The following is a 23,529-nucleotide window of genomic DNA, read 5'->3' on the forward strand; positions in this document are numbered from 1 at the left end:
TCAATTTCTTCCTTACAAAGGGAACTTTTAGTGTTCAGAATTATCCATGTGCATTGAATTTCTAGTTGCTTCAAGTCATCTGTGATCTAACACACAAAACACCTCTTTCATTTACCAAATTATCCATTAACTACATTTCAACATTGAAGCAAAACCTGTTATTTTTAGATTTTGGACGTGTTTATTGACACAGCAGTTAGGAAAGAGTAATTTGTGTTTTGTAATGAGTTACCACAGAGGTCAACACGCACCAATTAGTACGTGTAAATTATAAACAGTAACAATTAAGAACGTGTGAAAGCAATTCATTTACATCTTTAACGGAGCAGAAGTGGGTGAGCAGCCACAAATAACTCCCAGATTTCAGACCTGCCACATTATTTTACATAATTATAACTGAGCTTTAGAGGTTCACAAGAAAGCAGGAGATGTCAGAAATGTTATGTTTTCCTTTAGGAAAAGGTGGGAAAGAAGAGGGAATTAGCATGCAGACAGCACGTTCCATTGCAGGAAAAATAATTACTAGGGAAACTCAAAGCACTGAAAATGGTAAGGTGTTTAAAGTAATCGGGAACGCTACACAATTATTTCAGAAATGATCATTATTAAAGTATACTTTTGAAATCGTACAGGCTTTGTTAAACAAAAAAAGCTCTGGATTATCCAAATCAGTCAGTACTGTTAAAAAAGCCCTAGCACTGCTTTGGTGTACTCACTACACCAAGCTAAATTCATCTACACATACATGCATTCCATACTTACATGTACATACTTACGTGACATGTATGTATATATACACACATGAAATATATATTATAGTACTGGGAATCACAGATAAAATATAAAGAATTACACATATAACTTATGAAACAAAAATAGCAAGTAAGCACCCAGGAAAACGTATTTCCAAGTTAATATAAATTCTAAGTTCACCTGTAAGTTATAGGATGGTTTATACTCATTCACATTGACAATACTTATAGATTACCTGCGGTGAAGTGATTCTGAAAACTTAAGGCTTGCATAAATGAATTCCTTAACCTGGATATATATCTGAGGCACTGACTGAGACATTGGGAGCTTCTTTGGAAAGCATTGCTGTAAAAATAAAGATAATCCTCTGATTCTAAGGAGAGATTGGTATTAAACACTGGAAAATCACTTAACACTACCAATATTTTCATCTATCTTAAGTTTTTCCGTTTTTAACCAAATATATTCAGTGGTGTATATTGAGCTGACTTCTGTATCTATTTAAACATCTTATAAACAAAACGTACCGTAACCACTTATTTAAATTACAATTTACTAAATTACTGTGTTTATTTTTTTATTACGATCTACTAAAATACTGTGTTTATTGTTCTCTATCAGCTATATTCCTGCTGAATTACAAAATTAGAGTCCATTTTCAGGCATCCGCAGCAGTGGATCTTGAATAAACCAGTTTCCCTCTACACCAGTTACTCCCACTGTGCTTTAATTTATGCAAATTCTATCATGGGTTTGTTATTACTTGATCGGTTCCATCAAAATCGCTTTCAGAAGGCAGAGCATACTAATCACCCTTCTATGAAAGAAAATTTTAGAAAGAATGGCTGATGCTATGAAAGAATATCCCACTGGGATACCAGTACAGCAGAATTATTTACAGTCCTTTCATATCTACTTTGCCCCACATATTCAGATAATAAATAACTAATTTACAAAGTGAAATAATGAAATTGCTATCTCTAGTATATCCCTGATGATCATTACCTGTATTTCTGCAAAGCTACAGCATATAACATACCATGGGTTACAAAACCCAATCTGTGGCAACAAAATTAAGTTAACTCATTAAATAAAGACTGTATTAATTAAAATGAATTATTAATTTGTTTACAAAACAGTAGGTCTCATTATTCACTCAAACATCAGAGCGAGTGATTAGAGCTTTAATTTTCATATTTATTTATGAATACATAATTACACTCTTAATCTACCTAGCTTTTCTATTTTTAATTACTTTCTAATTACAAATATAATTTCTATTCTAACCATTCCAAATTGGATTTTGGCAAGTCTTAATAACATAAAACTTTTCCTTACCTTATCGAGTTCTGAATCTTGAAAAGGAAATTTGCTTATAACTATTTTGTATTCCTCTTCATTTGCTACAGGAATAGGGCTGTAGTTATCTGCTTCAAAAATATCCCTGGTGAATTAGTTAATAAAGTGACAAAAATAAGGATACGTAATTTATTAACAGTACTTTACAATAACAAAACATGTTAATGAATATATATTTTACTACTACATTTACGTGTGCAATGTCAAAATATTATTAACAGGAATAATTCTAATTTCAGAAGTCTGAATTACGTTTAGAAGAATTTGAAAGTAATTACTATACCGTAACTTTTTAAGCTATCTCCAATCACAGAGTAAAAAAAGCTGAAAACATTTATTAAGCATGTCTAACAGCACAACATAGCAAAGGAACTTCAGAACAACAAGTCTATTCCAGGAAAAACTGTAAGGAGATGTTTACCTACACTTTGCCTACCTAAAGCTAGATACTCAGAGCATCCAGCTTCAGTATCACAGCTACGTGTGCTAATGGAGATGATTCAGAGAACTTAAATAGGCAAATGTGCACGGCTTTACTGAAGTACCCTCTGGACTTCTCTACTAGTCCATTGAGTTGGAGTCTAAGTGGTCAATTTAATTTTAAGATTTTCTGTAATATGATTCAACATCTTTTATGGTAAACAATATCTGCACATTTACACATCATACTCTGTATCTGAGAACAGGCTTTGGAGTACAGTCCCATACTACCCTACTCCTGAGTTAACTATTTGTTCAAAAAATGATTCCAAAGAGCACATGGAAACCCACTTGCATTGAAAGAACATGAAGACATATTGGCAACAACAAAAGTGTAACAGTAATATACACGTAACGTCCGACTTTAAACATTAAGACAACCTATTGGCAACAGCCTATTGCAGTTGCCTGGCTGATTAAGTTACTAATGAAGAACAGGTGTCCTTCTCTTGGTATTTCTCCACCAAAGTCCCTAAGAGGGAAGGTTTCTTCTCCCTGTTAATTACAGTAGCAGTCCTCAATGGTTCTTCTCCTAAATATTAGTTACATGCAATGAATATATTAGTTCTATCTAATCCAAACTTCATATGCAATACTGACTCAGTCAGTCTTCCAGAATTACAACTGCAACAAAATTTAAAGACAAAAAGCAATAAATGCAATATGAAAGTCACAATTATTTTGAAATACTAACCTGAACAATCCAGACCACTTTTTAAGAAGTGTTTCATTGTACTGGTCTCTTATCTCAAATAAAAGATCAAAGAGTCGATTCACAGGGAAACCATAACCCTAAGGTATAAAAATGAAAAGGATGGATAATTCAAGAACTAACTTGTTCATTCTTATTATATCTTCAAGACTCTGAAATAAGGGTGATCAATCTTATCACTTCTACAAATCAGATTATACTACTCAAAATACACAACTAAAAGATTATTTATTACATTCTTACAAAATATTTTTTACCATGCTTTCAGCTCTCAAGCAGAAATCTGTCCCATTTTTCTGTAACGTTTTAACTTCATATTTATGCAGACAGCTAATCTTTTTTTATCAGTCTGGTAAATGTTAGAAGAATATTTGCCAGTGATATTCATTTGGTCATCCCCTTGACAGTTAATGATGGCTAGACTGTTAATTCATGTTTAAGTTCAGAAGTAAAGCATTTACAAAAGACAAAAATGTTCACAAGATACAAACAAAGCTAACAGTAACATAGATATGACTATCCTGATGCTAACTGGATCACCCAAAATACATACATTCAGTTGGTAATACTGAAAAGGAGGATCCAGGGCATAAAGTACAGATATTTTTATTATTTAAAACATTATTCCATAATTTTGCTCTTGACTTATATATATGACGTCGGGGGGATCCAAAACATTGTATTCACCTCAATTTGGCTCTATGAATTTCAGTTAAATTGCTAATATAATACCCACCTGTAAAGTATCAGCAAATACCACAATGAGATTCTTCAGTTCCAGAACAAGGTCAGGATCATTGCAATATGACTGAAAGCAAGAAATTCTGGTTTTGTTAAAATGATTCAAAATACTGAACATATGTCTTCAAAGAACATTAGCACAGAAGGAAGGCTGAACTCTACAGCCTTACCTGTATCCCTGACTGACTGCATTGGTTAAAACAACTTAGATTCACTTACCTTCATGCAGTGCAGTTACATAAAAGTATTTGTTCAACTTCTCATGAAGTTGACTAACTTTTTATGTTAGTCAATGTCAAGACTTAAGTCACTAACATAAAAGCTCAGAAAAAAAGTAAACTAAAACATGAGATACAACAAATGTTAGTGTTGTACTGAGATTAAAAATTAGCAAATTACATTTATTTTAATGGCATATAAGCACACATCAAAATGTTTTGCTAAACCAACATCAGAGATTTCCACAGCACTTTCTTTTGAACACTAAGCCTGGGTCTAAGTAGAATTTAAAAGCATTGGTAAATCTGATGTAATGTTGATCTGTAAAGTTCCTGTGATAAAACTATAGTTACAATTTGAATTCTTCCCCATTTTTTCTACACATACATGAGTTGTAAAACATTCCTTAGATTATAGACCAATCATAGTAAAAATGACATTGTGTAAAGAAACTGCCACTGGCAAACATCAAAAAGAGAAAGGTAAAATTCTTCAACATTTTCTGATAGCAAAAATTATGCCCAACCAGCCTGGTAAGCTCTGAAACAACTTGCTAACAGGCATTCTCAGCAAACAGGAACATTCCACTGGTTTCCACAGAGGAATAAGAAATATCAGGCAGCACCATTTGAGCTAGAGTTGAAATGTAACTTTAGAAGATGCGTTTTGAATAAACTGAAATACTCAGTACATTCTAACATCATGAAATTTTTTTCTAATACTGTTACTACAAAATAAACATACTACTACCATAGCACTGAAGAGATAGCTTCGAGGGTTTTGCTGGTGGAGTTTATTTTGGAAACACAGCATTTGGAATGATAATTAGGAACTATTTCCTGGTGGTGCTTTCAGTGCTGAACTATTCAATCTGATCTAATGAAGAGGTCAGTTGAGACTAATGAGGAAGGATTGCAATAATAACAGCAGATTAACTCTGCATATTCTAAACTGCTGGACTAAGAGAAGGTTTGGAAGACCCAGTGAGTTGTAAATCAGTGGAGGATTATGCAAATAGCCCATGGCTGTGGATCACAGCCTGATACTGTCAGGAACAACAAAAGCTTGGCAGGCTCCCTCCCAAATCTGAGCAATTTTTAATCACAAGGAAAAGAAAACACCAGAGAGGTTTAATTTTTCACTTTGTCATCATCTCAGATTTAAATACACAGAGCTCTTAAGTAAAAGGATTTAAACTGAAATATTGATAAATCTTCTCACTTACGGAGTGTGTTCTAAGAACAGCAATGATCTTTGAAAGGGCCATGTTCCAGAGTTCATCAGTATACGTTCTAGTTACCAGTCCTTGGGTTACATGTAAAATATGGTCTTCTACTACAAAGAAACTAAAACAAAGCAATACTTCAATTAAGTTCTCAGTGAAAGAGTAGAATTTGCTCTAATATTAAGAGATAAATATTATCTAGATTAGAGCCAGCTGGAGCCCAGTTTACTGGAGGGTTTTTTGGGGGCACTGTACTGGTAGGATGTGAATACTCTTCACTGCTCAAATCCAGCTACCACCACCCACATCATTTATGCAGAAACTAAGAAAGTTTTTGGGCAGTGGGAGAATAAAGGATGAATTAAGAATCGGTACAGTAAAACTGAAGTAAATCTCCATGTAGGAAACTTACCCTACAATTTGACTGAAGTATCTTCTATAGCCTTCTACTGTTTCATGCTTGCAGTGAAAAAGAAAACAAGTTTAGGAATAAAAATACCACTAAGTATTAGGTACAATCTAAGTTAATGTAAAAAGTAAAAGATTGGTTACCATGCTTGATTGTGGCTGCAGAACTAGTCTCGCTTGTTTCCTTCTTTGCTTTCTGTAGTAATTTTCAAATATTTCTCCATCACCCTAAAAAGAAGACAAAAGTAGTTAAAACAAGGTCATCCTCTAAGTATTAAAAAACACTTATTAATTTAAGTGTAGAATAATCTGTTTTAAATTAAGATACATATTATGCATTTGTTTCACACACAGACTTCTTGCTGACATTAATGAGGTTTAAAATGCATGAAATATACAGATTGTACATATGTATTTAAAAGAAGAAAAATATATATAGAAAAATTTTGCTCATCAACATATTGTCATACAATATTTTGCATTTGAATAACTATTTATGTTTATGCATAAGGCATATTATCTGTTGTTCTACAGCTGAAACTCATTGTGTCTTAAAATGTATCTTCAGGTTAGTCAAGAAACTGATTGCATAGCAAAGTTGCAATAGCATTTCTGCGTTTATATGCCACACTTGAACATGCAGGAGCTTCGCTGGAGGAGAAAGCACCTATAATTTATTTAATATTCACTTCTTCCCTTTGGAATTGTTAAATATAAAGATTAATGATATGGATTTTTCTCCTGTCACAGTCCTTGAAATACAACCCCCTTCTATGCCTAATGATTACATTGTGAGGAATTCAAGTGACATCCTAGCCATCTCATTAGGATGACCATTCAGTAGAAACCATCCGTCCACTTTAAACTGGTCCTACACTGACTCATTTACCTATTGAATGAAACGTAATTTGTATGTAAGCAGAATATCACAGAGTAGCATTTTTAAGGTTGCTGTTTACATCATGAACGTATAATTAGGCTTATGCTATTTAGAATTCCATTACTTGGACTTCCAAAGAAATTCTACAAATCAAAATTCTACAGAGATTTCATGCTATTTAGCCTGTGTGACTGGCTTACTTTATAAGATATTAAGCATCTTTAATAAAGAAAATTTAATTTAATTTTTATAATGTAAGTTTGTAATGGTTATTTCATCAAAGAAATGGTGAAAGCGAAAGAGAAGGACTCTGAGAAGAGGTTAATCAACAACTCTTGATAATGTTACCATGGCTTATTAATTAGATGATGTTGGCACGAAAGACAGAAGCCCTATTCTGAAGTCATCAACGAGCCTTTTTGTCTAAGGGGCTAGGGGCCTTTGATATCACACAGCACTCCCAAGTTGTTTTCTGTCTCCAGTAAGTTTGGAAGCTGGCAAACTTTCTTTCTGTGCAAACCCAAACAGTAAATCCTCAGATCAAGGACCCAACATCAAGACCTTTAAAATCAGATGACCAAAATCACATATTACTTTTCAATGCCATCTATCAGTTTTACTTTCTGTTCCTTTGTTACACTAGAGAATGAATAAACAAAAGTTTTCAATTGGTCTATTTTATATTACTCAACCTATTTCATACTTCCTCTGTTAAAAAACAAAAAGAAAAAAAAGCAACCCGATCACTTTTATAATAGTTCTAGCAGCCGGTCTTTTTGTCTCTTTCACTGAGATGAATAATTACTGATGTAATTACTGATGCTTTTGTTTCGATTTCTTCTTTAAAAAAATTATCTGTGAAATAATTCTTTAAATGTTATTTCGGATTTAATCTTTCATGCTACAAGCTGCAGGCAATTCAAAGACTACACACAGCCTGTATGTTCAATAAGGTCCAGCTGAAATTGTAGAATTAGTGATATTTAGAAGCATTTCATCTGTATGGCACTTGTTCTTGATGTATTGGAGAAATAAAATAAAGAACATTCAACTCAGAAAATATCTTTTTAAAGCCACCTCAATACATACCAAAACTGAGTAGATGTGCAAACATCTATAGACTGGAGAAAAGTCCACAAGATCTTGAGCAGTTAAAACCTGAGGAAAGGAAGAAGTTATAAAGCTTAAAATGCATATAATCTACTGATATATTACCAACAGAACTTGCCCAGTTAATAAATACTTGATGATATCTTACTTTAAAGGAATTGCCTTTGTGCCATCAACTTTAAAACTGCATGATTTGGTTAATAGACTGATAAATTTAAGTTTAAAATGAATAAGGAAATACATTGGGATTGAAGACAAAAGCAAGACTGAATTAAGGCTAGCAAAATTAACTATGTTGACAGGTTTTATGGCTATAAAAACTGTTGTTTTGATAGAAAGTGGAAGGAGCGTGCATTAATGACTTGAAGAGCAGCTGCATCAGTTCTTTTGGCAGTAACTTCAGGAAAAACTGTTCTATCACAGAAGCTCCCTCCTCTCTCTGCCTTACAGTATTAGATTGCATTTCTGTTGCAAAAACATTCTATTCACCATGTTTTCAGAGCACCAGATACAAAATCTAAATATTTGCTAGTTTATTCAATTTATGGATATTGAATACTCAATAGCTGAAAGACTGCTAACATAAGCTAACATTCTCAACAAAGAAATGCCCACTTAAGCAACAGAGGAATATTCCAGGGCACCACATACAGTTTGCAGTGGGCAGGTAGTGTATTATGTAACTTGCAACTGAATTCCTGAATAATTACAAGTTGAATTCAGTTGAATAATTACATGCTCTATTCAACTGAATGGCCCCAAACTTGACACTCTATCTAGCATTAATGAAATTAATATTTTGCACTTTGCTTTCCTCCTAAAATGAAGATCTGGGCATTGTCCATTGAAGATGTTCTCTTATTATTCCATCTATATTATTCCATCTATAGACAGCACACTGCAAGCTTTGCTCAATAAAACTGCAAAATTCACTTTAAATAAGATTTAGTAGAAGGCTACCTCTTCATCATGTTCATCATCTTCTTCAAACGTTCGCTTCAATGTCATTTCATTCCTAGATTCCAAAATTCTGCTTCTACCTAAATGCATATTCCGACCGTAGTTTACATTATGATGCTTCTGAAGAGTGGTACTAAAGGTTTTCTGCTGTTGTGCCTGTTTTGAAAGTAGCACCAATTGAGAGGGATATAATTCAAATTTCATTATTTATAAAAATTTGCTATGTCATGAAAAACAGGTGGTCATATAGAACACAAATCAGTGTAATTGCAAGCTGTTTGCTCTCAGCCTACTCTGATGATTTTGTCCTTAGTTGATTTGGGATGATAAATGAATTCAACTGCTACTTTTTGCATAATTCTTCCGTAATCCCCAGAATGCAATAGAAAACAAATGTAAAAGTTATCTGCAATATTCCCAATAATAAACTGCAAGCACAGAATCAATGCTCAAGCACAGTCATCACAACAGAGTTTGCAAGCTATTTGTTTTCTGTCTTCAGTTAAGCCCCAGTGAACAGACAGCTGCAGAAGTCATATGCACTGTGCTGTCCATGTTGCTGAAAGAAATGCACCAAGTTAACATAGTATTATTTTGCAATTGGGCTGCACAGGGCTGGCATGGGACAATACAACATCCAGCAGCCTTGTTTCACACACTTAAGTTTCATTTATACTCATCAGCACTGCATTTTACAAGAATTTTGTTTCTGAAAGACAAAACACAATTCTAAAAACTTTAGATGAAAATGTGGCAACCCAACATAACCACCCAACAGAAAAGTCAAATCCAAATTTTACTTGCTGCAGCAAGAAAGCCGCAGCATTCATTAGCAATACTCAATCTAGTAATAAAGAAGTATCATAAACTATGCTAATTAACCAGGTTCTTGAAGAATATATTTGCAGCTTTACGTCAGTTTTCAGTATGTAATGGGGTTGAAGTCATCCTGGTATGTAGGCTTACCTGCTTCATTGCAGTTTCCCCAATTCTGTCAGAATGCTTTCGAATACTCTCTAAGAAATCCTTCAGATCTGACATAGAAATTTCTTTTATTTCTTCACGTAGTTTTGGAAGATTTTCTATCATTATTTGGCAAAATCGGTATTGGCTAACTCTGGGAAGATACAGATTTTCTAGTTGTTCCATTGTCTTCAAAGCAGAGTAGTATCTACAGAGAGATTTAAATCAAATTACACAGCATTCTTATCAAATTTTAATAAAACACATTCTTTATTATATACAGGATATCGTTATAATACATGCAATCAATAGGCATCTAATGAAATTACTAGCTTAGTCAAATGAACAATGTGAAACAAAAGGTCATCAGTACAATGTTTTAGTTTGAGAAAATAAAAAACAGTGAGCTGTCAGAGTGACTCAGTCAAGTCGAGATTTTAAGTAGACTTCTATGGTATTAGCTGTTCTGATCAATAGATTCCCAATGCCACATGCAGTAGCTTGTGGAATGGAGGCAGTAAAATCATAACAATAATCTCCATTTCTAGATCAGTTTCATTGCTGCTGTTTAAATTAGTTTCATCTTTGAAATGCAAATTGCCTATCACTCAGTGTTGGAGTATATGCATCAAGCAACGAAAACAATCTTGGAAATGTGTGCCCCTACATATCTGGCTTCTTTAGATTTATGTGAACATCTACACGTACCCATATTCACTCTCCTTTTGCCACACATAGCTGGAAAATACATGTAAAAACTTATCTCCAGCTTACTGTAAATGATGCATCTAAACTGCTGTTCTGACAAAATACAGTATACCTCACCAACAAAATGATTACACTGAACAAGCTTTAAGGTCAGGGGGTTTTCCAAACAAAGAAAAAAATAACAAAGATCAGATAATTTTCACTGCTCTTCAGTTTACTGTTAGACTACACACTATATGTATCAGAAATATGGAAGAAACAGCCTGAGAGAGAGTGTCAGGGAACAAAACACAAAGAAGTATTTCCTCTCATGCCCATAAGATGATGTACCATACATTAAAAGCTATTTTGTGAAAATTTATATCAGTGACAATGAATCTAAAAAAAATACACCAGTTAAAGTATAAAATGTGATTCCATTCTAATTTCAGAGTATTTCAAGTATTACGAAAACAGCAAAGGTTGGTAAATGTAGGGGAAGGAGCAAAACAAGTTATATCATGGGCCATTTCAGGAAAAATGAATAAGACTTGTTTCCATCAAATAAAACATAGACTGTGATATTGAAAATGCTATACAAACAACAAGGTCTGAACTCTCAGTACATTATTAAAAAACATTTTGAATTAATATTCTAGAATTTTTTTTGTACAGACATTACATGTAATAAGTAATTTAACTCAAGTTCTGATGAAAAAGCATTACAAATGACTTTTGTCATATTAACGAAAGTATCACAAGCTCAAAATCAGAGGATGAAAAATCTAGTAAAAAATCTCAGGTTCTTGTTCTGATTTCTAAATCGTTACTGCAAAAATGTCTGTGAGATGTACTGCTATTACAAAAATGCAAAACAGAAGATGACCAAATGAAAACGTTCTTTACAAAAAATGTTGAACTAAAGGAACAATCAGATTTACATCCATATCACACATAGCATAACACCCTTTGAATCAGAAACATGTCACCTTATTTCTTCAATAAGAATACTAAATAAATGCAATTTTGAGAACAGAGATCTTCCAAATACTAAGACATCAACCCTATCTTTTATTACAGTTCTTACTGGTATTCAATTTCCATTCCCTTATAGATTACAGGAGTTTCTAGGCCAATACTTGTTAGAACTATTCATTGACTTTAGGCCTGTAGGACATTAGTAAAGTTATGATGCTTCCAACTGATCTGGGGGAAAATTTTTGGATGGAAATTGGTTCTCCTATGCTTCCTCTTACATGGAGAGAGGAACACCACAAGGAGCTCTGAATCATGCCCATTCATAGAATCAATAGTGCACTCTATATCATTTTCAAATGTCACACTGGCTCCTGATTTAGAAAAATTAAGCAAAATAGAAGTGTACCAATTCTGGAATAGACAGCTAAACTAAGAAGGCAATAGACAGAGCCATGATCATCAAAACTGTGATGACAACATTCTAAAGAGATGTGCAGGAAAGAGGTTAAATGTGAATACGACAGCAATTACTTGTAGATGTAATAGTTTCCACTTGCACAGTATTCTCACCAGCCACTCAGTCTGGGAGGCTTAGAAAAATGCCTTCCCCTCCCCCCCCCTTTTTTTTTTTGGTCCACTATAACAGATTAAAATGAACCAATGAATGAGAAAAAGAGAAACTGAGATGACTGAGATGAGACTCTGTTAACTTGTTGTTCAGTTCCAAATCTTTCCACAAACACAGGGCAATATACTTAGCCCATTTTTAGTTTTTTATATTACAGCCTTGGCTCTTTTTCTTTCTTGAATTCCTACACAATCAGAAATGCAAAATTACTGAATCATTTTGAAAACGGAAAACAGAGTATGTCCAAAGTCCCTTGCAAATGTTCAAGGGAAACTGGAAAACTGTCCTTTTCAGTTCCAGTGCTTCTTACTGTTACTTTGTAGATACAGTAGGCAAACTGAAATAAAATTCAAGCTGATGGCTCTCTTCTGACAACAAGAACTAACAAGTTATTAATAACTCTGTTACAACTTAATGTTCCATTCTGAAATAAACTCATTTCTTTTTTTTTATTTTTTTTTTTTTTTTTAAGATTTTCTCAATCAAGGCATTTCTAAGCTAAGCTAACAATTCAGCATTGCCAGAGGATGGGAAAAGCCTTCTCTTTTATTCTAGAACACAACTGCTTTCAGAAGACTGCAAATAAAGTGGTTTCAAGTGTAAATTAGCAGCTTTTGTTTATTATATACTTGGTTTATATAAAATATACATAAGGCAATGGGAATGTTGCAGATAAGAAAGGGTCTGGGGGGTTTATGTGTGTGGTTTTGTGTGTTGTTTTCTAACTAGCAAATGACTAAGGGGGCCACATGATGAGACTTCTGGGGAATAAAACCATAATAGCACCAAAATTGTATAAAAGGTTTGTATTTAAATTATACAGATCAGCTTATCAGAACACTATTGGTTCATCTGGAAGGTTTTTGACTGCTGTCTCTAAGATGAGAATTAACATAATCCATTTAAAATCCATTCTAGAGTCCCTTACTAATTATATATATATACATATATATGGAGCTCAGGACCTTGCCCTTTTAACATCTGTTCTCGTAAAGCACTGAAATTTTATTAATTTGAAGGTCACCTGTAAGTCAGGATTTAAAAAAAAAAAAAAAAAAAAAAAAAAAACACTGGCATATCATTTCAAGCAATGATGTATTAGTATATTTTGCTTTAAAAACATTCCACAGACTTAATTAAATGTTGAAAGTTATATCATATATTATCTATCATGTGAATGTGAAGATTTAAATATAAATGATTTAAAGAAGCATCTTCAGTGTTATTTCTGTCCTATAAATATACCAGTCCCTTGCCTATTGTTCCAGCCTAACCTTCCAAGAAAACATTCTCCAACAGATTTTATATTATCAGCTCAGAAACTGAAAATATAAATCTGAAACACCAATAGATTTCATAAGATAAGACTGTACAGAACTGATCCATCTTGTCATCAAGACCAGAACACTGTAAAATAGATCAACCTATACTAACATGTTCTCTATAAAAAGAGGAAATTTCTAAAACCAGCAAGAGGCAGGGCGGGAAAAAATAAGCAAACAAAATCAGAAGATTAACATTAGTGCTTTGTATGATCCAAAGAAAAAGAAAACAATTATAACTTTCAATTACTACCAGTGCACACAAAGCAAGTCATATTTTAAATGACAGAACTTCTAAGATATATCAGTGGAATTTCATTTGAAGGCAGTTAAAAGAAATACTATGACTTACTAAACAAAGCTCCAAGTTAAACTAGGGAAGTAAAGCTGTACAGGATAGGAGCAACTCAAATGCCATAAATTTTATTAAGCAGAAAGCATTAACACATTAGCACGTGTTAATGTAAAGAAATATTTATTTATGTACTAAAATTCCTTGCTGGATATAAGAAAAGCAAACAAACAAAAACCCTTGAAATTCTCATTTAAATCTTATTAAGGAAAGAAAATTTACAAAGAAAAAAAATGTTTTCTGACTTCTGTGCTTCCCTCTAAGACAAATACCATTTATCCCTGCTTATTACATTTCCATTGAGTAAATATCAAAAATTTTCTGTTCCCTATCAAAACAAGACAAATTTGAGGGAATTCAACTGGAACTTTTCAATATTACCGTGAAAGAGTCAAATTCACACAGATGCTTAAGAGAAATTGCAACTGAAAATAAGTCACCACACAAACAACTTTTTTTACTTCCTTTACATGCCTTTACAATTCAACACCTAGTTTTTAAGCTTTTCTATGTTTTGTTTGTTAGCTTTTTTGTGTGAAAGAAGGTCTGCAAAGCCATCATTTTTAACAATCCCCAATTAGAGTGTCGATCTACGGTCTCCTGAGAAGCTGGGAAATTTCTCCAGATAGATATTAACCAAACCCAAACACAGTGGCCATGCCAAGAGAGGTGCGTGAAGCATGGTGATCTTATCTCTGACTTAAAACTAAGGATGGAGAAAGTTTCACCAAAATACATAATAACCCCAATAGGTCTTTAGGAGAGCAGTGGATAAACTAGGCCTCTCCCTTGTGCTTCCTCATCTAAGACTTCAAACCCTTCATAAATCTTTCCAGCCAATTGTGTCTGCTTAGAGCAGATTCCTCAATTATTTTCTCTCACAACTATAGTTCTTGTCAACTTGTGTTATGCATGGCTCAGGAAACAGATAAATAGGATACAGAGCCTTTCACCTCTAGGTCATCAGTTCAAACATAACCCATGTTGGCAGAGACCGAAAGTTGATACCAATCGATAGCTTTTTGGACTCCTTAGTAGAACTTCATTCTGTCTCCATAAAAAAGAATTTATTTCAGATGCCAAACCCCACATTATCTTACTAAGCTGGCTGTCTTGGAGAAAAGAAAAGAGAATTCCAATCTTTACCATAAAATAACTACCCCCAAAAGTGTAGAGCATCCACACTTTCTTCTTCCCTTTCTTAAGCATAAGACATGTTAGTTTTATTCACAGTGCAAGATTTAAAGACAGTGAAATAATGAACTAATTACTAAAAGGCTGCAAAACAAACTCAAATGAAAAGAGATCTTTATTCTTTTTTTTTTTTTCCTCTTTAAATAAATACAAATGAATGCATAGCTGCATTAACAAACTTCACTGAAGGTTTACGAGAAAAATGATCTTTGTGCAAAATAAACTCTACTACCACTTTGTTAGGACAGGTATTATGAATGCTCATATCCCCAGTTCTTTCAAGAAAGCGCCACAGCAAAGCTTAAGAAGGTCAGTTTTGAAATTCTTTGTACTTGCACATATCAGCTGTGAGGTCTTAGTACCGGCGCTCTGGATGTCCTTGCCACTGCTGAATCACTTAATAATAAAGACCAAAACACATTCATCCTTTGGACTTGTTGCTTGGTAAGCCACAAGTAAATTACCATTTGAACTAGTTGCAAGTTCTGTGAAATATCCACCTCTAGCTAGTATTATACAAATTGTAAGTCACAGGCCAAGCAGTAAGTATAGTATAACTAATGAAAGAGATACCTGAGCTGTAGCAGTAGCCTGCAGCAGAATCTAAACCTTCTGTACTTTGTGTGACTTCAAGGTATGGTACATCAAAGCTATGGCATTTCCCCTTTCCCTTAGATCTTTTTATGGTATGACAATGACACATCTAAACCCCTCAATTCAGTATACCATTACTTGACTTGTAACATTTAAGATTTCCTGTCTGGCAAGCAGGAAATTAGGAAACTAGGAAACTACCTGAAGAATGGAAATATAGATTGAAATAATACTGATAAATTTTCAAAAATCCCATCAACCAACAGTAGACTACAAACCTATTAGTAAACATGGAGTCAAAGCACTAAAAGCCATCTGCCATTTTATCTCACCTAGGTGACCTTTTATGATGATGTTAGGAACTATAACACCTCCCACAAGCCAGAATGTTATTTGCCTTGCCTGACAGAACAAGGTGATGGCAAAATGTAGACCTTGATCCTAGCATTTCCACATCATCAACATGCAAAATGTAATAGATTCTGCAGACCATCAAGCACAGGGAACTGGGAAATGCTCCAGCTCAGATAGCATACTCTGCACTACAATATCCGAGCAGAGTAGCTGGGACACTGGACCGTTTACACATTTCTGCTCAGGTGCTCCAAGAACACTGCTACAGCACACTGCCAGCTACTTTAAGCTACTGTCATGTCAGTGTCCGAATCAGAGGAAGCAACTTAGAGTAGGTCAAGTTGATCAGATCTACCAAACTGGTCCCCATCCAGCAAGTTTTGATTGTAATGCAAATTCACAGTTTCAATTTTTTATTAAAGTACTCATATTTCTGCAAAAACCTCCCAGATAGCACATGTACACAAGTACCATGTAGCACACACACTGGTGCAGAAGATGCAACATACTTGCTGCAGCTCTGCTTGATCAGAAGTGTATGGTATACCTGATGCGTTTTGGACATGTCTGCACCCAGGCTTTAGAGCTGATTTGCTCTTGCACGGCAGTTGTTTTTTAGGATTTTCAGATATCCAGCTCTATGGAAAAAGGTGTTGGCTATTCATATAATAGAAATCCAGACAAGAGAAATCCAGACATACAGTCAAAAAACAATTTTAGATTGCTGTCTAGAATGTACACATCTGACTATGCACAGATAGTTCCAAATGGAGGCAGTCAGGTCCAGACAGATTTGTTAGTGGGAGCTTCCTGCAGTGGTGCCAGGCACACAGAGACACAATGACAACGATCACAAGTACAGCAGGGAAGAGAAAGAGCAATCAGTGTTGGAGGCTGAGTGAAAAGCAGCTGTGGACAAGATGGACATGATCCTGTATAAAGCAAGAAGAAAGTAGCAGTGGCGCTGCAGGGGTGGGTGTGTATGAGGTACAATGCAACAGCAGCCCCTGGGGGACAGGGACAGTAGAGCAGCCACAGAGAGAACTGGGAACACTGGGGCTGCAGCAGCAGTGAGTGGCTCCCTCAGAAGATGGAAAATGAAGAAACAACAGAGGAAGGAGGTACCCATTAAAAAACATTATTCTACAATTTTATTTTTCACTATGTTTGTTGGGTTGTTTTTTTTTTTTACCCTTAACATGGTGGAAAAGACACAGCACTTTTTCTCCATGTGCTTCCCATAGTCTCACATGCACAAAAGATCAGCATAGAGGTATCAGACAAAATCCATTTTACTTCACATTTTATAATCATATTGTCACTGCATTTAATGCTATTTAACTAACCATTATTTTCCATAGCAATCATTAAGCTTTTAGAAGTCCTTATATTTAGTACACTATTTGTTCACTTGTAATAGCATTCTTGAAACAGACCGGGTATTATGAAGACTGTAAGTCCATACAACAGGACTTCTACATTTATTTGCCTACACCAGTTTTTGCTAATCTACCAGTTTATTTACAGAAGGTGTATTTTGCTAATAAAAATAAATTCACTCACCTTTTTACTTTCATCTGTTCTTTTAGTTTGCTGTACATTTCCAGCACTGCATAAAAACAAGCAGATTAACCCATGCATCTTATTGTGGTTTTAGTTAATAAAAAAGGAAATATATACTGTAAAGGACAAAATAAACCACGAAAAATAATATGCTAAATTTGTCTAATTCAATTCCTTGTACGATGGTAATGTGATAAAACTAGGAAGAAAAAAGATTCTAGAATGCAGGTAAGACAAAGAAAAAGGAACTGACCTCTCAAACAGCTTTTAAAAGAAAAAAATAACTAACATTAAACAGAACGGTAGACAATATATCAAGCACATTTATTCACTTACCACAACTCCATCTATTTTACAACTCTACGATCTCTTTCCACTTAATGACAACAGTACCCTCTACTGTAATCAGGATAAGTCAGCAAGACTTTACAAAAGAAATTCTCAAATCCATACTACATACGGATTTGAACCATACTACAAGCAGGAAATCCTTATAGAGCTGTGTGCAATCCCACAATATCACTTTTCTGAAGTGTTATTTGGAGCCTTTATGCTTTATTATAAAAGACTGTAGTGGCACAGAGCTGAAACACAGTACAAGGTTCAAACAGAAAAATTCGTATTTTTTGAAGAATTCAAATAGTTTAAAAAATAAGGAACAACTTCATTGTTTAGCAAATTAAAAGTATGATAACACTTGAAAGTACATGTAGATACTTCATTTGCACCATTTATATCTTACCCAATGTTTTCTCAAAAAGTGGCAAAATTACCCTATGTCAAATACTGTAAAGTCACAGAATCTGTGTGTGGACATCTTTTTAAAACACCATGATCCTTTTGTTACTATCATTATTTGCCACCATCTTTAGCCATTTGTCACTCACCTGGAAGACATAACTGTAGTTTTTCCACAACTGTTGTAATATTCCTTTGCTGAACTCTACATCGGATGATTTCCTCTGTTTGGGCTATCACCTTGGAGGTTTTTTAACAGAAAATTACAATTAAATTATGCAAATACATTTCATTTGCTACAAGTATTCATAATGCCCATATAGGAAGCACTGTTTTCTCACCTCTTTCCCAGCATCCTGAAGCCTTCGGTTGGTATCAGTAACTTGGACCTTAAAAATAATTTCACCTTTGTTAGACAAATATGCATATATTGCCCTGATGTGACTGCTCACCCTTGTAATCAGATCATGCTTCATGAGAAACTTGGAACAAAGAAATGCAAATTCAAATTAACTCTACAGCTTGAACTTGAACTTTTGATCGCAAAGGCCTTTCGTTAACTTCAATTACTTATGACAGTTCTTTCTAACAGATTCTGTGGCAAACTTCTCAAATTTACTTGGGATTTTTGAACTTTCCTTGTTTCTGTAGGTCTGTCAAACAATTCAAATCATTGACCCAATTGACCACTGGTCCCTTTTTGATAACCTCAATGAGCTCTATGGGCCATTCATTGTCTGTAAGAAATGGTGATTGCATTTTATGGTAATTAAACATTCATACTTTGCTGAATGCAAACACTGGGTGGTTGATTAACATCAAACGTGGAAATCTCCAAACCACAGCAACATTTTAATGCTGCAGGTGCAGGCAAAGCTCGACCTCAGATTTTCCCACATAGTAAGTGACTCATTAGGTCATCATAATAAGGAAGCACATTCTAGTTTATTAAAAATCTCATTAATTTCTGAACAAAGATGCTCAATGACCTCATTGACGCTGTATTTGGTCTCTTGTTATCTGAATATCCTTTATATAATGCTCTTCTAATCATAACCTCTGATGAACTATACTCTTTCTGTCTGGTGTGCATATTTTGCTCTCAAAAGTGTAAAGAGAGCTAAAAGGGACGGATCTCATAATTCACTATAATGCATTCTGATTTGTGAGTAAATCTTAGTTCTCATTTCTAAAGAAAACTAACTCCACCTACTCTCCTACGCATTTACAGTGTAAATAAAACATATTTTTCCAAGGATAATTGCAGTCTTCTTACTATTCTAATCAAAATTTGAAACTTTCTAAGGTCTGACATGTAAACACATGATTAGAAAAAGCAGACCTACATAAGAAATCATGGTTTTGCCAGTACTTTGTTATTTGTTATTCTTTACCATGTGAGAAAGCCTTTAGAAATCACAAAAATATTTTCCTAGCATTTCCTGAAAGTGTGTAGAAGAAAATCAGAATTAGACCTAATAAAATATTTAACTTTATAAATGCATTACTGCCTCAAATAAAACAAATCCTATGAAATCCACTTAAAAAAAAAAAGGTTCAAACAACAGAATGTATGTGATAAGTCATGAAAATTCTATTCTTCAGTAGAAAAACCTAGTCCCTCCCCCTTTCTTTTTTTAAATTCAAAGGCAATAATATAAAACCCTGAAAAACTAGCTCCTTACCTTTAATTTTTCTGCATCAGCTCTAACTTTAAGAAGTTCTGTGATAGCATCCACAAAGCCCTGATGGTGAAAATTGCACATCTTTTCTATCTCCCTGTCATGGTTACGTATGCAGGCATCTAGTTTTTCCATAAATCTCTGATGTGCATTTGGTTGGTCATCATATACAGACCTGTTAAATACAAATAAGAAAATCAAAGTTTACTTCCTTCCCATCACTTAAATGCAGTATTCAAGAATTTTATTGAAATCTCTCTTTGAAAAAAAAAAAAAAAAAGTAAAAGCATGCAAGCTTGATGTTAAGTACTATTATTTGTGATGCAATCCACCAAAATCAGCATTAAAACAAAGAGATAGTACAAAACTGAGAACTGAACCCAGCCCTTATGGCATTAATCCAGGTGCTTAACCAGTTACATCATGGTTGACCTGAGCCTCACTGGTCTGTTGTTTATGCCCTAATGCTCAAACACGGATGCAAAAGATTCCGTTTCTTTGACCACCTCAAATGGCATGGATTGCTTTTCTATCAAATTCCACTCTTCCCTAAATATAAGAAAGTGCAAATGTACAAATCTAACACTCGGAAGAGCAGCTGTCCAACTGCGTTAGTGCTGGATACCCATATCCAAAACGACTGGAGCAGCTGCCAGAGCCAGGCCTGTCTGTTCCCGGAGCAGCCTCTGCACTGCACTCCTCCAGCGCCCCAAACATGCCCTAGGGCAAAATCACCACACGCACACACCTAAGGCTGCTACTGAAGTGGAACCTAGCTTTCAGGAATGGCTAAAATCAGCTCTTTCAGTTTATTTTACTAACTGTTTGAATACTAAAATTAGAAACCTCAAGTAGAAAACATGACTGCAGAAGTTACCAGAGTAAGTGTTGAGCTGTTTCAGAATGGAAAGCTGCATGGAAAAACACTCAAGCATGACAGTGAGCAAAGGAGCAAGTGGGTAATTTAAAGTAGAAGAAGAAAAAAAAAAAAGAGAGAGAGAGAGAGAGAGAGAGTGAGAACTGCATGGGAAATCAAAGGTACAAAGACTCCCAAGACAGGGAGCATTCAATAATAAAATAAAAATAAGGAGACTGAAAATCTTGAAATTGCGTTTTTTTAGCCTCTAATGTCCCTCCATTATTACAAAGATTTCTTCATTAACCTTTAATGCAAAGCTGTTTAAAATAAATAAATAAATAAAAGGCGATTTGAAGATGGAAAAAGAAGGTTGAAGTTCCAATGGAGTCGATGCTGTCTGTAGCAGACTTCAGTTTGAAGTGCAAGAGCCAGATAACAGTGAGCCAAAGCCCCCACAACTGTTGAGCAGAGGGAAAGATGTCCAGGCCTGGAGCCCCAAGTATGGAAAGGATACACAGCTGTTGAAGCAGGTCCAGAGGAAGGCCATGAAGACAGTCAGAGGACTGGAGCACCTCTCCTATGAAGAAAGCTTGAGAGAGTTGGGCTCGTTTAGCTTGGAGAAGGGAAGACTTGGAGATGTCCTTGTGGCATTCCAGTACTTGAGGCAAGCTTACAGACAGGAGAGACTGACTTATTACACAGTCTGATAGTGATAAGACAAGGGGAATGGCTTTAAAGTAAAAGAGGAGAGATTTAGATTAGACGTTAGAATGAAATTTTTTACTGAGAGGGTGGTGAGGTGTTGGTGCAGGCTGCCCAGTGAATTGTGGACACCCCATCCCTGGAGGCACACAAGGCCAGGTTGGATGGGGTGCTGGGCAGTTTGATCTGCAGAGTTACACCCAACCCATGGCACAGGGGTTGGAACTATACGGTCCTTAAGGTCCCCTCAAACCTAAGCCACTCTATAAAAGCACTTCCCTCCCCTTCTTCTCACAGAAGTTTGACTTCCCACAGTCTTCAAGATCCTCTTTTCTAAACAGACAGCTGAGTTCTGCTAGTCTGGGTCATCAGTGCCTGCTCAACAACACTATGGCTGAGTGCCTGGCAAGAACCTGACCTTTCAAGGAAGATTAAAACACTCATAACTAGATTCTCAATGCTTTTTTAAGCTCCTTTTGACCTTGGGCAATATACCGAGAGAAAGAAATGAATCTGGAGAAGTAAGGAAGGCAATAAGCTGTCCCACATGGCAAAGGAAGAAAGTCAGCTCCTGAGAGCCTGCTTGCTTACAAATATTCTCTCAGAGTAAAATCCACACAACAAAATATTCCTGTTTACCTGATGAATCAAGCCCTGAAAGCCATGAAGATTATCCTCCTTTGCTTATGATAGCGTAACGTGCTGAAAGGCTGGCTCCTTCCTCCTAAGTGCACTAGAGGAAAATCCACAGCTGCTCACCTGTGAAATGGTTCACAAAGGGGAAAATGCCCCTCACCTTTTCCACCGCTGCAGTGTGATATGACAGCTGGAAGGAGCACAGTGTGACAAGCAAGCAGTCTCCTCCTGTGGTGCCTGGCAGGCTGCCTGAAAGGGACACCTCTTGCTGCCCAGAGCGGCTGGGCCATGAGGGCTGTGGTGGGTGATGAGGAGTGACCCCAGCTGCCAGCAGGAATACTCTCACCAAGGGCCCGGCACTGGTCAGCGTGGGAAGCAGAACTGGATATGGTTATGGAAGGTGCCAGATGTATCACTTATACCTTTAGAAGAATGGAGAAGGTATGAGAGAAAGGTGTGACAACTGATACTGAGTGCTCTGAAACACCACAAGCTGGCTGTATGAGCACTGCTACAAGAAAAGGTCAGAGGTGCTGAAACCTGCAGGGTGGGCACAGAGGGACACCCACCTGCCCCTGAGTGACATTTCTGGAGCAGAAATAAAGAGTAAGAGGACTAGAGGCACCCGACCGTGCCTCCACAGGTACTGTGCATGCATGAGTCCTCCCTGCATGGGCCGCACACAATGTCTATGCTGGATGCAAAACCAAAATGAGAGAAAAGTTCTATTTGTTGCTGCTTTCCCCCAAGTTTAGGTCTCCTTACACTGATCTCAAAGAAAAGTGAAAAACGAGTATCACTATCACAAAAGTAGAGTTCTGTGTATCAGTGTGTACTCACATTCATCAATACACCCATAAGTGAAAACAGTAGTAAAACACCACAGACTGAATATATCTAAAATGAGAACAAGACTGTAAAAAGATGCTGCCAGGGGAACTCCACCACTGGTTTGTACTGCCTGAGTGTCTGTTTGTGGTCATAGCAATGCCTTTGGATTTAGCTGCTTCCTGGTGTTCTGGGGCTCTCCAATAGCTGCAGTTCACCACTCCTGCTACTTTTGCATCACATTTAAATCTACCATCATTGGCATACATATTTATGAAACACTGAGTGACATAATTAGTTTGCTATCAGGAGATTTCTTATGCATGTAAAATGTTATCAAACAACTCCAGACAACACAGCCAGATTCTGGAGCTGCATACAGTGTAGCATAGGCAGTGCAGTATTCACCGTTATAAGAATCAGTGTTTGTTACTTTTTCTTAGTAATAAAACAACTTGTATCTCAAGGTAATGAAGATAAAAACGTATTGGTTGATAATTCACAGGGGGATTACCATAATATTTAATTCAAACACATAAGTGTTTACAATTACAAAATAATAGTAATATTAATAATTAATGCCCTGCCTTCACCAAGAGATT

At 35.5% G+C, this 23,529-nt stretch overlaps 1 protein-coding gene across 12 annotated transcripts in view; it reads right to left on the minus strand.

The window, feature by feature from the left end:
* EXOC6 (exocyst complex component 6) overlaps positions 1–23,529 on the minus strand; it is an 86,748-nt gene that overhangs the window by 48,020 nt on the left and 15,199 nt on the right. For all 12 annotated transcript variants that reach the window (XR_001467181.4, XR_005860624.2, XM_015288612.4 and 9 more), the window contains exons 2-15: positions 19,906–20,077; positions 18,562–18,609; positions 18,370–18,460; positions 17,483–17,528; positions 9,814–10,018; positions 8,848–9,003; positions 7,867–7,935; positions 6,042–6,125; positions 5,902–5,948; positions 5,490–5,610; positions 4,041–4,112; positions 3,287–3,384; positions 2,092–2,197; positions 989–1,098 (exon numbers count right to left, since the gene is read on the minus strand). Coding sequence is in view for 10 of the 12 variants with exons in the window: in XM_015288612.4 (XP_015144098.1) it covers positions 989–1,098; positions 2,092–2,197; positions 3,287–3,384; positions 4,041–4,112; positions 5,490–5,610; positions 5,902–5,948; positions 6,042–6,125; positions 7,867–7,935; positions 8,848–9,003; positions 9,814–10,018; positions 17,483–17,528; positions 18,370–18,460; positions 18,562–18,609; positions 19,906–20,077 (1,425 nt within the window). In the remaining 2 variants the exon portion in view is untranslated. The remainder of the gene's footprint in view (positions 1–988; positions 1,099–2,091; positions 2,198–3,286; positions 3,385–4,040; positions 4,113–5,489; positions 5,611–5,901; positions 5,949–6,041; positions 6,126–7,866; positions 7,936–8,847; positions 9,004–9,813; positions 10,019–17,482; positions 17,529–18,369; positions 18,461–18,561; positions 18,610–19,905; positions 20,078–23,529) is intronic.

The sequence above is a fragment of the Gallus gallus genome, chromosome 6 (assembly GCF_016699485.2).
Source record: "Gallus gallus isolate bGalGal1 chromosome 6, bGalGal1.mat.broiler.GRCg7b, whole genome shotgun sequence".
NCBI lineage: Eukaryota > Metazoa > Chordata > Aves > Galliformes > Phasianidae > Gallus > Gallus gallus.